The following is a 16,079-nucleotide window of genomic DNA, read 5'->3' on the forward strand; positions in this document are numbered from 1 at the left end:
CGTGTACAAATCGAAAGTACCCCCCCCCCCCCACTAATCGGACTAGATCAAAGAACAACATTCAATCATTGAAACTAAGATTAAAAGCCTAATAAGAAAGATTTTCACTAATCGCAGATTTTATGCATGCGTACACACACGCAGTGTACATGGCGTTGTCATCTGACAAGGACAGATATCTCGTAGGATCTCGTTGGATAAGGACAGAATGATCAAAATAATCGATATTTTTAATTCCGCTTAGATAAGGGCGCTTTCCCGTCGGAGTTCGGCCGTCACTCCAGAATCCCCTTAAAATGTTAAAATTCTACATTTAAATTAAATGAATGTCGCCTCTTTCCTTCACTAAAGAAAGAAACCTGCGATTCCAGGCACCTCTTCAACCAAGCCATCATGCAGTCGGGCTCGCCGACTGCGCCGTGGGCGATAATCTCGCGCGAAGAATCGATTGTGCGCGGCATCCGGTTGGCCGAGGCGGTCGGCTGTCCGCACAATCGCCACAATCTGCGCGAGGTGATCGACTGCTTATTGACGAAGGACGCGGAGGACCTGGTGAAGAACGAATGGGGCACTCTCGGGATCTGCGAGTTCCCGTTCGTACCGGTGATCGACGGTGCGTTCCTTGATGAAACGCCCCAACGCTCTCTTGTCACATCGTCCTTCAAGAAGACCAACATCCTGATGGGCTCCAACACCGAAGAGGGCTTCTACTTCATCATTTATTACCTGACAGAGCTGTTCCGCATCGACGGCGCCGAGGATGTAAAGGTGACACGCGATCAGTTCATCAGTGCCGTCTCCGAGCTGAATCCCTACGTGAATCAAATTGGCCGTAACGCTATCATATATGAGTATAGCAACTGGCTGCATCCGGACGATCCGCACGCAAATCGCGACGCCCTCGACAAGATCGTCGGCGATTACCAATTCACCTGCAACGTCAACGAATTCGCCGGTCGTTATGCCGATACTGGAAATGTAGTATACATGTACTACTATAAGCATAGGTAAAGAAAAGATCAATTTTCACAATTTCGTTTTGTAAATATTTTAAAAAATATTAATTTTAAAAGAGGAGTTTAAAACACGACTTGTACCAGATCCAGGAATAATCCATGGCCGCGATGGACCGGAGTCATGCATGCCGACGAGATAAGCTACATCTTCGGAGAACCGCTAGATTCATCCAAGGGCTACACGCATGAAGAGGTGCAGCTCTCAAAGAGGATGATGAGATATTGGGCGAACTTCGCGAAAACGGGGTAAGGCGAATAATTAATTTAACCTTTTTGTATGTGATTTCATATCGGGACGGCAATATATATAAACATGTAATTTGTATGATCGGTCAGGGATCCGAACATTGGCGAGAGCGGCGAACTGACGCTGGCTTACTGGCCGCCGCACACCGCTGCCAATAAAGAGTACCTGACTTTGGACCTCAACAATACGGAGGTCGGCAGCGGTCCCAGAGTGAGACAGTGCACTTTCTGGAAGAAGTATCTGCCTCAGCTGCTCGGCGCTACGTGTAAGTGTCCCATCGGGACTACACGCGAACGAAAACGACGAGGGTCGCGATTCATCGAACCGCCGAGGTCCTCGACGCGTTACGCTCGTATCACACTAGCGATTGGCGATTGCGTCTATGTTTGCGTTTACGTCTCTTGACCAATCAGAAAGTAGCTGCTGGCGATTGCGATTCACGATTTCCGTTCTGATTGGTCAAAAGACGTAAACGCAAACGTAAACGCAATAGCCCAATCGCTAGTGTGATATGGACATTACTCAGGGAAGACCAGGATAGTTGTAAATTTTTACGAAATTTATTCATGAAACAAATTAACAAATGCGATTGGTTATTTCCAATGGACTAATCAACAATTAAGTTAATCGGAGCTTGGTCAAAGTGGCCCTAAAAGATACAATCTTTATCAAGGAGTACATATCTGTTATCCGTTTTGTGTTTCTATTACGTTTTCATTAATTTAACGTCGAATTTTGTCCTATAACCAACTTACCCTACTATCGCGGGGCAAGTTGACTACAATGCAGCATGTTCGTATTTCACTTATTACAAAGAAACTATACAGTATACAGGAGCGTTACTGGCATAAAAATGTAGAGAAAGGTTCTCTCTATCATATTAGTACTGTTTAATCATGAAAATTAGTTATTTAAAAACTCAAATGCCGAAAAATTGTGAAAACGATGCCAACGAGGCGCGGTCTCCTCTACTTGTCTTTTATATAAGACCGCTTTATATATTAGGGCAGATCCTGCTTAATGGCAAAGCTGGACTCCCTATTTTTTCCTGATAAACGATTTGAGCACTAAAATTTGGACTAGGGCATTAAATTAGCACCTAAATAACATTAAATTTTTTACCGGGTGCGAACTTGATTCGCGATAGTGGGGAGTCCAGCTTAACAGAGGTCCGATGAGAGGAAGTTAAGAGCACAGTTTTTTCAAAGAGAACGGAGGGGGAGGAAACGAAGAAAATTCATCGAGCGTGAAACACGTGCACGCTCGCGCGCGGAAGCTCGGCGACGCGGTCTCGACGCGCGCGAGTTACTTGTTACTTAGGTACCCGTGGCATCGATCCGCGCCGTGTTTGCCTACCACCTGCTTTGCTTTGCCTGCCTGGCGATCGCTGCCACCACCATATCCTCACCCCCGCCAGCACCAGCACAACAACCACTCTCTCCTTTCCATCCGGCATGTGCTGCTGGTCCGGTATGCTATGCCCGCGTATGATTTGATTAATATTACTCCGGGTATAAAAGAAACGGCAAATAATGTGAAGTAGCGATATTTTTCAATGATTGATACTTCTCAGGAATATCGACAAACGTCGCTAGCGATGTATACCGGAATACTTTTCTACCGCTGGCGAATCCGTTTGTCCTGTCTGGAGAGAATTCCGAACCTAATTATTAAAATCGCACCGCGACTCTGTTACAGCGAAACTGGATGCCGGGTCCAAGGAGACGTGCGGCAGCACGAGTCTCGCCGACTCCGGTGCGACCCGGATACTCCTGATCTTGAGCCTATTATTGACCGGCCTCACTACTCTGCCTCACATCCAGCACGACGTCAGAGGTATCGTTTAGCTCCTGATCGCCGCCGCCGCCGCCGCTGGATCGGTGGTCGGCCGAGCCGCCGTCCTAGCCCCGTCGAGCAGCAGAAGCGTCAGCATCGGCATTGGCATCAGCATCAGCAGCACATACGCCCGCCTATGAGAAAGATCTCGCTCGGTCGATAACTATGGGGGACAGAGGGACCCCGGGGGTCCAGAGTGGCTCGAGCTGCTCCACGCTGCGTAAAGTCGCGCGCGAATAAATCCCGCCTGAGAGAACCGAACGACGGATCAGCTTTTCATGGTCTCTTTCCTCGCGCGCGGTAAAAGACCGGCGGGACTGATCGATCGGAAGTGTCGTGACTTACGCGCGCGACTCTCCTTCTGTTCGCTGAAGTTGCGATCTCCTCCTCGCTCGGTCCTCGCTCGCAACGAGGAAGGAACGCGTAGCCGACGCGCTACGGATAGAATATTTCCAGGAGGGCTGCTCGGTCTATTGATTTTTATTTTCGCTTTCGCCGGAGACCGATGTACCGGTATACGTCTCCCCATGCCGCAGATACCGAATATCAGCCCATCAGTGCTCTCGGATCCTCTCGCGATCGATTCGAGCGATCTCCCGAACGTGTCGAGGGTTTAAAGAGCGCCACGGGGGACATCGGACATGCCAGAGTTTTGTATAAATTATTTCTCGCGTTCTGTGCGCCGCTTCGCGGATCGAGCCCGGGGAAAATCGTCCTTGGATTGTCGGCGGTCGCGCGCCAGCGGGCCACAAAAACGAGAAAGAACCCTACTGACATTCTGCCGCGTGTCCCGACGAAGAACGCGCGGGTAGGATCCGAGGGAACAATTCCACTCTCCCCCATCCCCGGGAATCGTATCCCCGGGGTCCCTTGGGCCCATGTCTCCACCCATACAGCACAAAATGTTTTCAAAAAATATTTCTGAATATTTCTATAAAAATATTGCAAGAAACATTTTAAAATGATTTTAGGAATATTTTAAAAAAGTTTAAAAACCTTTTGTGGTAACATTTTTAAGAATTTTTTAAAAATATTTATAAAAATGTTCTTCTTTATCACGCAGACAATATTTTCTTAAATATTTGAAATATATTTTTGAAATATTAATTCAAATCTATATATTTATTGTTTTATAATCTCGGTCCAAAATATTTAAAAAATATTTTAAAATTTATTATTGGCTTATTTATAATCTTTTTTCAAATATTTGTGAAATCTTATGAAATATTCTTAATTAAAAAAGATCCACAGCAGGTAGCGCATCTTTCCATGCTAGGTTGCAACGACGCCGCTAGGCGACGCATAACGGTAAAACTAACTTGTAAGTAAATTTCTGTTGGGATCTAATATAAGTAGGCCTCCGGCGAAGTAAAATCATAAAATTTGTTCATTCGTAAGACATATCTTTGCCATCAATACAACGCAAAGCTCACCCAACACTGCTGTGCGATGACATAGAATATAGATATACAAAATAATATTTTCCAAAGTAAAATGTAAAGATGTATATTTTTCAAATATTAAAAAAATCTTTCAAACGTGAAACAATTATTGCTAATTGGGTTAAACATATTTTATTTTTGGAAGCAATATTTCTAAAAGATTTTACAAGTATTATTAAATATATTTATTTGCAATCTTTTAAAAATATTTTTAAAAAAATTTTGTTGACATGATCTGGCGGACATAGAAACATTCTAAAAATATTTTTGTAAATTATTTTAATCTTCCTAAAGTATTTTTAAAATATTTTTAAAATATTTCGTGCTGTATGGGTAGCTAACTAGCTAACTAAGTTATATAACACAAGCACCGTTACAACGTAAGTAGATATGTAAAAAGGAGAGAAAGAGAGAAAAAAAGGGAGAAAAAGAGAAAGATTGAGCGGGAGAAAGGAGAGTTACGCGCTAGTTCGCAGTAAAACATAAGAAAAAACCGTTATCACATAAGGCAAATGGCAAAAAAAGGAAACAAAAAAAACAGAAAAAAGTTATAAAACGATTTATCAGAAGTCTCTACAAAGGACTCTAAACGATTATAATCCCGCGCGATAATTACAATAAAGATAATGAGAAATAATAATGATATTAACGATAACGGTAATTAAAATTAACGATAACGAATAAATAGCAGCACGTGATAACGGTACTATTATTAGGAATAATAATAATGACAATTATAAGTAAATCAAACAATCGATTTCGAAACTATAGGGATAGAAATGACCATGCGTAACGCGGGGGAGGGGTGAAGACGAGTGCCAACGGAAGCAAGAAAAGGAAAAGAGGACAGGAGGCGAAAGAGATGCGGACAATCCACACTTTCTACGGGAGAAAAACTGGAGAAAACTAGAGAAGGGAAGAAAATGAACTCGTCGAGCAAACAGAGGAGGCGTAAAAGGAGACGGGATTCCTCACGCGATTGATCTTCAGGCAGAGAGGTAAGTCCCTTAAGACAGTTTATCGATGTGTTTTCGATGAAGGAGGAGCGCAAACTTTTGATAGGCTCGCAAATACGAACTGGATATCGTAATAAAATAATGTACGAACGAATAATGTTTAAATAAGTAAAAACTATTACGGTTGTTATCGCATATTTTGACATTTGTGTGTATCAAGGGAATACCCGCAGAGAGGATTAACCCGCGCAATTCTTTGTTCTTAACATCGCAGCCATTTATACACAGTTACACACACACACACACATGTACACATACACATTTCCGAATTTGTGAAGCAGCATGTGAACTGCTGCTGCAGTTTTTTGTGTACCAATCGTATCACTCCGTGGTAAAAAATTTTTTATATAAAAACATATATAAAGATATAATCATATAATCTATATCTAAAAAAAAGGTAATTATATAGAATAACTAACACAGCTCGGATTACTTTGACCTTGACATATGTTGTCAAGGACATAATTCTGAGTAACTTTTCCTTATAACTTAATCGGCGGTCGCTACTTATTAAAAAGTTATTAACAAATAAAGTGACCAATACAGTAGTTATTTTGAATCGCTTGACTTTCGATGATGAATATGTCGCAGCCACATAGTGTACACACACATACGCGCGCGCGCGCACGCGGGGGGGGTGTAAGGGAGGAGCAATGTTTACGTCGTAACAATTCGTGTCCTTTGTATCTAACGTATTACCAGTCGGTCTTTGACTTCCAAAGCAAACATGCGACTACACGAGTTTCTGGCTATTATTGAAGACGAAACTAAATTAATTGACTTTTTAGTACAATATCGTGTGATACGTGATCGAGAGTCAAGCGATATGCATTAAATAATTTGTTAAAGCAGAGAATAGTTGGTATATGAAAAGTACATATTTATATATCAACTATTCATCGTACATATAAATATGTACTTTTTATATACCAACTGTTCTCTGCTTTAACAAATATTTTGTTACACAGCTGAGAGGAAGCGCAATATTGAGTATAGATATCGATATTTAAATCATGAGGTAATTCTTTCAATATTAATGGATAACTATAACAAACAAGTATATTGTTTTTTATTCTTTGTAGCAATTGGGACAAATGCGACGCAGCCGTGGATACAGTTTCAGCGTTTTCCATAGAGAGATGTTAGATCTTAATATGAATCCAATAAATAATTAAAATTGAATGTATTATTTTGAAGTTGTGATTTTTATTAAAGCAGATATTTTGTATTTAATTATTTAAAGCGCGTCACTAACCTATATAGGTTAGTGACGCGCTTTAAACAGTTAAATACTTTTAAAGCGCGTCACTAACTTACATAGGTTAGTGACGCGCTTTAAATAGTTAAATACTTTTAAAGCGCGTCAATAACTACTGTATTTGTCACTTTATTTGTTAATAACTTTTTAATAAGTAGCGACCGCCGATTAAGTTATAAGGAAAAGTTACTCAGAATCATGTCCTTGACAACATATATCAAGGTCAAAGTAATCCGAGCTGTGTTAGTTATTCTATATAATTACCAAAAAAAATATATAAAATCGATACTCGAATCTATCGAAGTTTATTGTTGTCGCTTTTCCGCAATGCCGATTGGTTCTCTCACTGCGCTTACTTCATGAGCAGCTGTCATATATTTTGACAGTTGTGCGTATTAAGGAGTTAATAGTGTAATAGTAAAATAGCATAATGTTAAAGCTAAATAGCGCGCGCAAAGCGCGCGTTTGTGGTGTCTAGTATTATATAAAATATTATATGAAATATGTCCATACATGTCCATATTATGTTTTTTTCTCTTGTATATAATCTCTGTTCGTATGTATACAGGAAAAATAATAAGAAAAAGAATTAGAAAATAATTAAAAGGATAATTTCTGTATTGTTTTTTTACAAAAAAATAAAGTCTGAGCAATGTGAAAAATTTGCTCATATATAATCATATATAATCATATTTTACATACAATTATTACATTATATATGATTATATATGACTATATACAGAGGGAAGGGGAAGGCTTTCGGAGCGATCGGATGGACGGGAGTTAGGAGGTGAGAAAAAGGAAGTTTTTGGAAAAGTGCGAGGCAAGAGGAATGGAGCAGTGCAGAAGAAAGGACGGAGGAGGCGTGGAGGAAGCCGGGAAAATGGAGGAGGCTCCGAGAGGGAAGCAGATAGAGCACGAAATTGAAAACTTGGAGTGAAGTGTTGGAGGTTAGGGCAAGGAAAAGGAAGGATAAAGGGATAGGGACGGCAGAGGTGAGGCACGGAAGAGGAGGAGGATGACGGGGCTATTACCTGGACTGGCAAGAAGGTGGCGCGCGGCACGTGCGCGAGCTAGAGTCCCTCTAATAAGAGTCGCGACATCTTGAGTTTCGGCAAAATAAGAGAGAAAGAGAAAGCGATATGAATGTATGTTACTTGTATATCGCTTTCTCTTTCTCTCTTATATCTCTTTCTCTTTCTGTTTCATGTACTTTTGCTGAAAAATGGCGGACCAATCAAAAGTTACAGCCTGTTGTCGCGACTCTTATTAGAGGGACTCTAGCGCGAGCGGCGGGACAGAGCGGTGGCGGCGAGGCGACGGAGGGGCGCGGCTGGGACCGAGACGGCGTGGGGTGTCAGCCTCTCCAAAAGAGCGGGCACCACTGCGGGATGTCGAGGGGCAGCACTGGGGCCCATGGTGGCACACAACGCACGGCCGCGGCGGTGGAAGGAGATGGCGCACGAGAGAGCGAAGGAAGGGCCAGGGGCCCGATTCTCTAACGAGAAACGTATGCGCAAACTCTGCTCTAACAGAAAGACTGCAAATTGATTGGCTATCGCACAGTTTTTAGCCAATAAGCTTGCAGCTTTTCTGTTAGAGCAGAGTTTACGCATACGTTTGTCGTTAGAGAATCGGGCCCCTGGTCCGCATGACAGCGAAGAATCGAAAGAATCGATAGATCGAGGAAGAGGGTCGATCAGGGAAGGCAAGCACGCGGTGGTAGTAAGGGTTAGAGAGCGGTAGAGTGTGAAGACGAAGCAGAGAGACGGAAAGGAAAGTTAAGCAAGTAAGCAAGTAAGGAAGTGAGCGTAAGGCCATGAAAGCGGAAAGGAGATTGCAAGGAAAGCGAGGAAAAGAACAGAAGAAAGGAAGAGCGGGAGTGAGTGAAGCCGGGGAAGTAAGAACGAAGCGGAGAGGACAAGAAATATAGCAGAGTGACAAGGGGGGTGAGGATGCCGAGAGAAGGACAGAGGAGGGAGGAGGATGGCTGGGGAAAGGAAATTATGAAGGAACTAAGGGAAATGCGACAGGAAATCCTGGAAGAAGTAAAGCGGGAAGGAAAGGAACTAAGGCAGGAAATGAGGGAGTTAAAGAGGCAGCTGGAGAGGCTGGAGAGGAGGCAGGATGTAGGGAGTCAAAGTAAGGAAGGAGGAGGACGAGGAGAGGTGGAGAGGAGGAGAGTGGATGAGAGCGATAAAGAAACAGACGTGGAGGAGAAGCAGAAGGGGGAAAAGAAAGAAAGGGAAAAGTAAAGCGGCAAAGGAATGAGAGTGGAAGAAAGACCGAAGCATGAAGGAGGGAAATACACAGAAAGAGGATGGGGTGATAAAGGATGGAGTAGAAGTTGGTGGGAGGAGGTGACAAGTGAGGAGGAGGGGAAATCGAAGAATCAAAGAAATCTAGTGAAGAGGAGGAAAAAACGGTGGAGAAGGAGGACAGAAGGAGGAATGGAAGAAGCGAAGTTAGGAGAGACAAAAAAGAGAAGGACGAAAGGAAAGAAGGTAGCAAGAAGAGATTGGAGGAAGATGACAGGAGAAGAGAGAGCAAGCGGAAAGAAAGAGACATGCAAGAGAGGATAACGGTAAGAAGATGTGATATGAAAACAGAAGAGGAGAAGGGGTTCAGCGAAAGAGAGAGAGCGATGATGGATCGGCGAGCAGGGTGGAAGGGAAGGAGTGGAGCACAGATGGAGAAGGAAGGAGAGAAGTGGACAGGGAGGAAGAGTGGAACGGAAGAGACGCAGAAAGGGAGAAGAGAAACGCACGGGAGATGGTAAAGAGAAGGGAAGAGAAAATGAGAATCGGGGGGGGAGAGAGAGAGAGAGAGAGAGAGAGAGAGAGAGAGAGAGAGAGAGAGAGAGAGAGAGAGAGAGAGAGAGAGAGAGAGAGCGCGCATAGAAAGGCTAGAGCCGAAAGAGAGAGAACAGCGAAGAGAAAGAGATCTTTGGTATGAAGCGGATTAGAGGGATCAGGGCCAGCAGAAAGGAAAGAATTTATGGAGATCATAGCTGAGATGGCGTTGGATAGGAAGGCGGGGGTTAAAGGTGTGGTGGAGATAAAAGGAGAGGGAAAGAAGGAGCTGCTGATAGTGGAAATGGAGGAGGAAGAAGACAAAAGGAGCTGTTCAGTAAACGGTGGGAAATGAAGAAGAGATGGGGGGGTAACTGTGGACGAGGAGCTGACTAGGGAGGAAAGACACAATGGAGGATAGAAGAAAAGGCAAGAAGCGAGAGAAGAAAGGGAAACTCAGCAGTAGCCACGAGCAGCCGATTGTGGATCAACGGAAAAGAGATAATCTGGAATGAAGACAGGAAGGAATGAAGGAAAGTGTGAGGAGAGTACAAGGGAAAAGGAAGAGGAAGAGCAGATTGCAGGAGAGGAAAGAAAGAGAGGAGGGAGGGAGAAGGCGCCTAAGATAATAGTAAGGTCTTTTCTTCTTTTCTAACCTATGATTTTTGTAGAAGGGACGCTGAGTTTGGAAGGGAGGAGAGACAGGAGGCAGAGGAGATGAAATAGAAGGAAGAAGAGAGGGAGAGCATTCAAAGGAAAATAGATGAAGGGAAATGGAGCGAGGAAAAAGGGAGCTAGAAGGAGCGGAAAGAAGGAAGTTGAGGAGGAGGACAGGAGGGTTAATAAAGGAAAGGGAGGGTGAGCAGTAATTTGTGAGGTCGCACAATGGCCAGGTTTTTAGGGAAATGAGGACATATAAAGGTTTGGATATGTTCCTTAAAAACGCCTTGTTAAACCAAGAGGTAAAACAATAAAGTGAAATTGATTGATTGATTGATATATATGACTATATATGATTATATATAATCATATATAATCATATTTTACATACAATTATTACATTATATATGATTATATACATATAGGCAAATGGGGGAGACGGCTGGTCTAGTGGGTAGAGCGCCAGATTCGTAATCCGGAGAGCCGGGTTCGATTCCCGCTAGGCCGCTGAGAATTTCTCAGGAAAAAACGCTGCCCCCCCATCTAGCGGAAAGAGGTATCCCTAGATGGAAAACTGGGCTCCATCTTTCGAAAGAGACGTTAAACCGTTGGTCCAAAGGAAATAGGAAGATGGTGATAGGAATGGAGGAAGTTGAATAGGATCAGGTCGCAATAGAATAGGGTTGGGTACGTCCCTTCAAAAACGCCCTTTAAGGCCTCCTCGGGGTAAATAAAGTATATATCTTTATCCTATACATATAGGCAAATAAATAAACAATGCAAAAACAATAAAAAAAACTTGCACATTGCTTTCTCATAGTTTTTAAGTGTGCAAGTAGAAACCTGCACATTGCTTCCTTATAGTTTTTAAGTGTGCAAGTAGAAACCTTCGCTCACAAAGCTCCTCTATGAGGAAGCTTGTATTTTATTGTATGTATAATTATTAGTATTTATTTGTTTTGGCTTCCTCATAGAGGAAGCTTTATGAGCGAAGGTTTCTACTTGCACACTTATAAACTATAAGGAAGCAATGTGCAGGTTTCTACTTGCACACTTAAAAACTATGAGAAAGCAATGTGCAAGTTTTTTTATTGTTTTTGCATTGTTTATTTATTTGCCTATATGTATAGGATAAAGATATATACTTTATTTACCCCGAGGAGGCCTTAAAGGGCGTTTTTGAAGGGAAACTATGAGAAAGCAATGTGCAAGTTTTTACTTGCACACTTAAAAACTATGAGAAAGCAATGTGCAAGTTTCTACTTGCACACTCTTGTTATTGTGATAACCTTTATTGCGACTAATATCTGTTATATTAGTCGATATCTCAAAATTTACGAAAATTAGAGCAACCACGAACATTTCTAAAAATAGCCAGAAATCGGTAATCCCTTCACCGATCCTTGCTAAATTCAACACCAACCTACCTTTAATGATACTCTATCTATAAAAAAAAATTAAGCTTGATATCTCAAAATTTGCGGAAATTAGAGCAATCACGTTGATTTTTTTAAACAGAAATCGGTAACCCCTTTATTATTAGCAATTTTTATTAATTCTATTATATTTTTCAATTTTTTCTACCCCTATTTCATATATAATTCTTTAAAATTTGGTTAATCAGTTCTTGAGTTATAGAAATTTCAGTAAACTTGACTGTTTTTTTTTACAGAAATCGGTAACCCCTTTATTATTAACAATTTTTATTAATTCTATTATATTCTTCAGTCTTTTCTACCCCTATTTCATATATAATTTTTTAAAATTTTGTTAATCAATCAATAATTCTTTAAAATTTCTGTTAAAAAAAACAGTCAAGTTTACTGAAATTTCTATAACTCAAGAACTAATTAACCAAATTTTAAAGAATTATATATGAAATAGGGGTAGAAAAAACTGAAAAATATAATAGAATTAGAAATAGATCGATATCTCAAATATTGAGAAAACTACAGCGTAAAACACACTTTTCTAAAAAATGAAAATCTCCTTAAAATCTATACCGGTCGACAGATTTTAATAAAATTAGAGAAGAACATACTTTCTATGATACTCTATTTGTGTACTAAAATTCAACCCGGTATCTAAAAAATTGTAAAAGTAGATGCGTGTACAAAAAATCCGTACACACACACACACACACACACACACACACACATGCATACATACTTCCGGACATTTTTTACTAACATGATTTCTCGACATTTTGGAACATTCTAAACCTATTTCCGTCAAAATCTCGAAACATTTTTTTTTCACCATCACAAAGCTTCCTCTATGAGGAAACAAAACAATGCAAAAATTATTCTTTTAATTATTTTCTAATTTTTTTTCTTATTATTTTTCTTGTACATACGAACAGAGATTATACAAGAGAATAAAAACATATATAGACATATATGGACATATTTTATAAAATATTTTATATAATATTATATGATTATATATATTGCTTCCTCATAGAGAAAGCTTTGTGTTCGTAAATTTCGTATATGAACCTTTGATTGCGTATAAAGTTGGGTCTAGTCAACCAAATTTAAATAAATTATATATGAAATAGGGGTAGAAGAAACCAAAGAAAAGATTGTTTTTTGAGTTTTTGATGCTAATATGTTCAGAGTGTTTTAAAACGTCGAAATATCGCATTAAAAAATGTCCGTATGTGTGTGGGTGTATGTATGTGTGTGTGTGTGTGTGTGTGTGTGTGTGTGTGTGTGTGTGTGTGTGTGTGTGTGTGTGTGTGCGTGCGTGCGTGCGTGCGTGCGTGCGTGCGTGCGTGCGTGCGTGCGTGCGTGCGGATTTGATGTCCGTGGTTGCTCTAACTTCTGCAAATATTGAGATGTCGGGCTGTTTTTTTGACGTAGAACTACGTCTTTCCCGGAGGGAGGGGGGGTAACTTCGGGTGCACGACTGCAACGTTTTCTTGCAACTACCATTGTCTGACCGCGAACTACTCATTCGTTAATAGACCGAATTTTAAAGAATTATATATGAAACAGGGGTAGAATTTTCCGGGAATGACGGTGGTGGGGTTAATTTTTCGTTACTGATTTTTTTTAAACCGGTTGCGTAATTTTTCCAATTTTTCGGGAATTAATTGACCGAATCTTAAGGTGATGCTGGAGTCGTCTGTTTTACCGTCATTTTTTGTCGGCACGTAGCGTCGTATTAATTTGACAGAATTAAAAATCCTTTTCCAGAATTGCAGTACATACATTAATGATTCAGGGGAACTCCGATTTTATATAGAAAACGAGAAAAAATTACGGAAGTACAGATTTCCTTATCTACTTTTATCCCAATATGGCGTCTCGAGTTGCGGCGAGCTGTCAGTTCGTCACAAGATGTATTTCATATAAGAGATATACCATTGGTACGAACGCGAAAACAAGTTCCCCTGAATTGCACAACAATAAAAACATCGATAAACCCCCCAAATCAAGTTTTGGAAGCGTAATATAAAAGTATGATGTCGATGTGTATCGTGCGTATGTGTGCGTGCAATGTAGCGTGCTATCCTTGTCTATATCTTTGTCTATACAAGGACAGATATAGTCAATAACATAGAAAATGGTAATTTTGTCGGTTATACAGACGGCTCCAGCATCACATTAAAGAATTATATATGAAATAGGAGTAGAAAGAACTAAAGAATGTAATAGAATTAGAAAAATTGCTAATAATAAAAGGGTTTCCAATTTCTGTTTAAAAAAATGTACGTGATTGCTTTAATTCCCGTAAATTTTGAAATATTAAGCTGAATTTTTTTTATGGATAATTTTTATGGATAATTTTTCGTTACCGATTTTTTGAAAACCGGTTTCGAATTTTTCTAATTTTTCGGAGACGGATCAAATTTTAAAGAATTATATAGAAAGTAGGGGTAAAATTTTCCGGGGCTTACCATGATGTGTATAATTTTTCGTTTCCGATTTTTTGAAAACCGATTTTCAAAAAATCGGTAACGAAAAATTATTCATAAAAATTATCCATAAAAAAAATTTAGCTTGATATACATGTATTCTTAATCCAGGATGGCGACGATGGGTTTAATTTTTTTTACAGATTTAGCTTTGTTTTCTGAAAAATTTTTAGTACTGGTTTCATGAAAATCTGTTCACAATGAAAAAACTACTAATTTATTTTAATAACAGATTTTCTTAAGTATATTAAAATTTCAATAAATCGAAGACCTCATTAAAGTACCGGTATTGAATTTGGCGTCAATCGTTGAAGGAGTTACCGAATTAGGTCTAAAAAAAAGTGAAGTTATACATGTAATCTTATATAGAATATCATTAAAGGAAGGTTGGCATTTACTTTGGCGAGAATCGGGGAAGGGGTTACCGATTTCTGCTCGAAAAGTTACATGTATAAGTTGTATATGTAATTTTATATAGAATATTATTAAAAAAAAGGTTGATATTTTGATTTTGGCGATAATCAGTAAAAGGATTCTTTCTTTATAAAATTTTGAATTTTTTGAGAATCGGTGAAGGAGTTACCGATTTTTGCCTAAAAAATGGACAAGTTATACATGTAATCTCTATATATAGAGTATTATTAAAAGGTTGTTTTGAATTTTGCGAGGATCGGTGAGAGAGTTACCGATTTCTGCTTTAAAAATGTGTAACGATTTTTGCTTAGAAAATGTGCAAGTTATTTGATGGATAAAATATCATTTAAGGAAGGTATTAAATTTGGCGAGGATCGGTAAAGAAGTTACCGATTTTTGCTTAAAAAGTTACATGTATAAGTTATACATATAATTTTATATAAAGTATCATTAAAAGAAAGTTGGTATTAAAGAGTGATGGCAAAAAGACCTGTTTTTTCGCCCATTTTTGGGGAATTTTAAACTTTTTTTATGCCAAATAGTACTATTAGATGAAACATTAATCCCAATAAAATTTCAAGATGAGGATAGGCACGGTTCCGAAGATACAAGAGGGTGAAAATACGGGATATCGAAAACTCGTACAAGGGTAACTTTGTCATTTTTAGAGATATTTTGATGAGTCCGTTTGATGACTTCGTACGGTCCGTCGTAGCGGGAGTGGAGTGCACCTGCTGGCGCGTTGTGTCTTACGAAGACGTAGGGCGTCTTCTTCAGGTCCTGGTGTACGAATACGTCCTTCCTGCCATGTCGCTTCAGCTTGGGTGTTAGGCGACCCATGTGGCTGCGTAAGCGGGCAATGAAGTCTGCTTCGTCTGTCCCTTGCTCGTTTTTGGTCGTGCTGAAGAACTCTCCTGGTAGATGGATCGGTTCTCCATACACCATCTCTGCGAGTGATGCTGCGATGTCTTCTTTAAGGACTGCTCTGATGCCCATAAGGACTACTGGCAGGACTTCGGTCCACGTCTGTCTCATGGCATCTGATGGCTGCTTTTAGTTGCCGGTGGAATCTCTCCACCATTCCATTGGCTTGTGGGTGATAGGCTGTGGTCCTCCAATGCTTGGCCCCGGTTAATCTCATCAGGCGTCGGAACATGTCGGACTCGAACTGGCGTCCTTGGTCGGTGGTGACTCTTTCTGGAATCCCGTAGCGGGCCATCCATTGTGAGAAGAGTTGTTTCGCGATGGTCTCTGCCGTGATGTCTTCTACCGGAATTGCCTCGGGCCAGCGTGTGAATCTGTCTATGATTGTCAGACAGTATCTGAATCCTCTCGACGTTGGCAGTGGTCCCACGAGATCCAGGTGGATGTGTTGGAATCTGCGTGTCGGTTGGAGGAATGTCCCGGTGGGGGGACGGTTGTGTTTTCCAACCTTGGCGCGTTGGCACTGAAGGCATGCCCGTGTTTATTGTTGAC

General features: G+C 40.5%; 1 protein-coding gene across 3 annotated transcripts in view; it reads left to right on the top strand.

Annotated features, from left to right (window-relative positions):
* Window positions 1-6,295, top strand: part of LOC139777687 (acetylcholinesterase) — a 43,222-nt gene extending 36,927 nt beyond the window's left edge. For all 3 annotated transcript variants that reach the window (XM_071715249.1, XM_071715250.1, XM_071715251.1), the window contains 4 exons: window positions 372-1,007; window positions 1,101-1,262; window positions 1,353-1,528; window positions 2,962-6,295. In XM_071715249.1, coding sequence (XP_071571350.1) covers window positions 372-1,007; window positions 1,101-1,262; window positions 1,353-1,528; window positions 2,962-3,110 — 1,123 coding nt within the window. In that variant the 3' untranslated portion in view covers window positions 3,111-6,295. The remainder of the gene's footprint in view (window positions 1-371; window positions 1,008-1,100; window positions 1,263-1,352; window positions 1,529-2,961) is intronic.
* The last annotated feature ends 9,784 nt before the right edge of the window (window positions 6,296-16,079 follow it).

Source organism: Temnothorax nylanderi, unplaced genomic scaffold (assembly GCF_030848795.1).
Source record: "Temnothorax nylanderi isolate EJ_2023f unplaced genomic scaffold, tnyl_v1.0 TNYL_tig0158_pilon, whole genome shotgun sequence".
Classification (NCBI taxonomy): domain Eukaryota; kingdom Metazoa; phylum Arthropoda; class Insecta; order Hymenoptera; family Formicidae; genus Temnothorax; species Temnothorax nylanderi.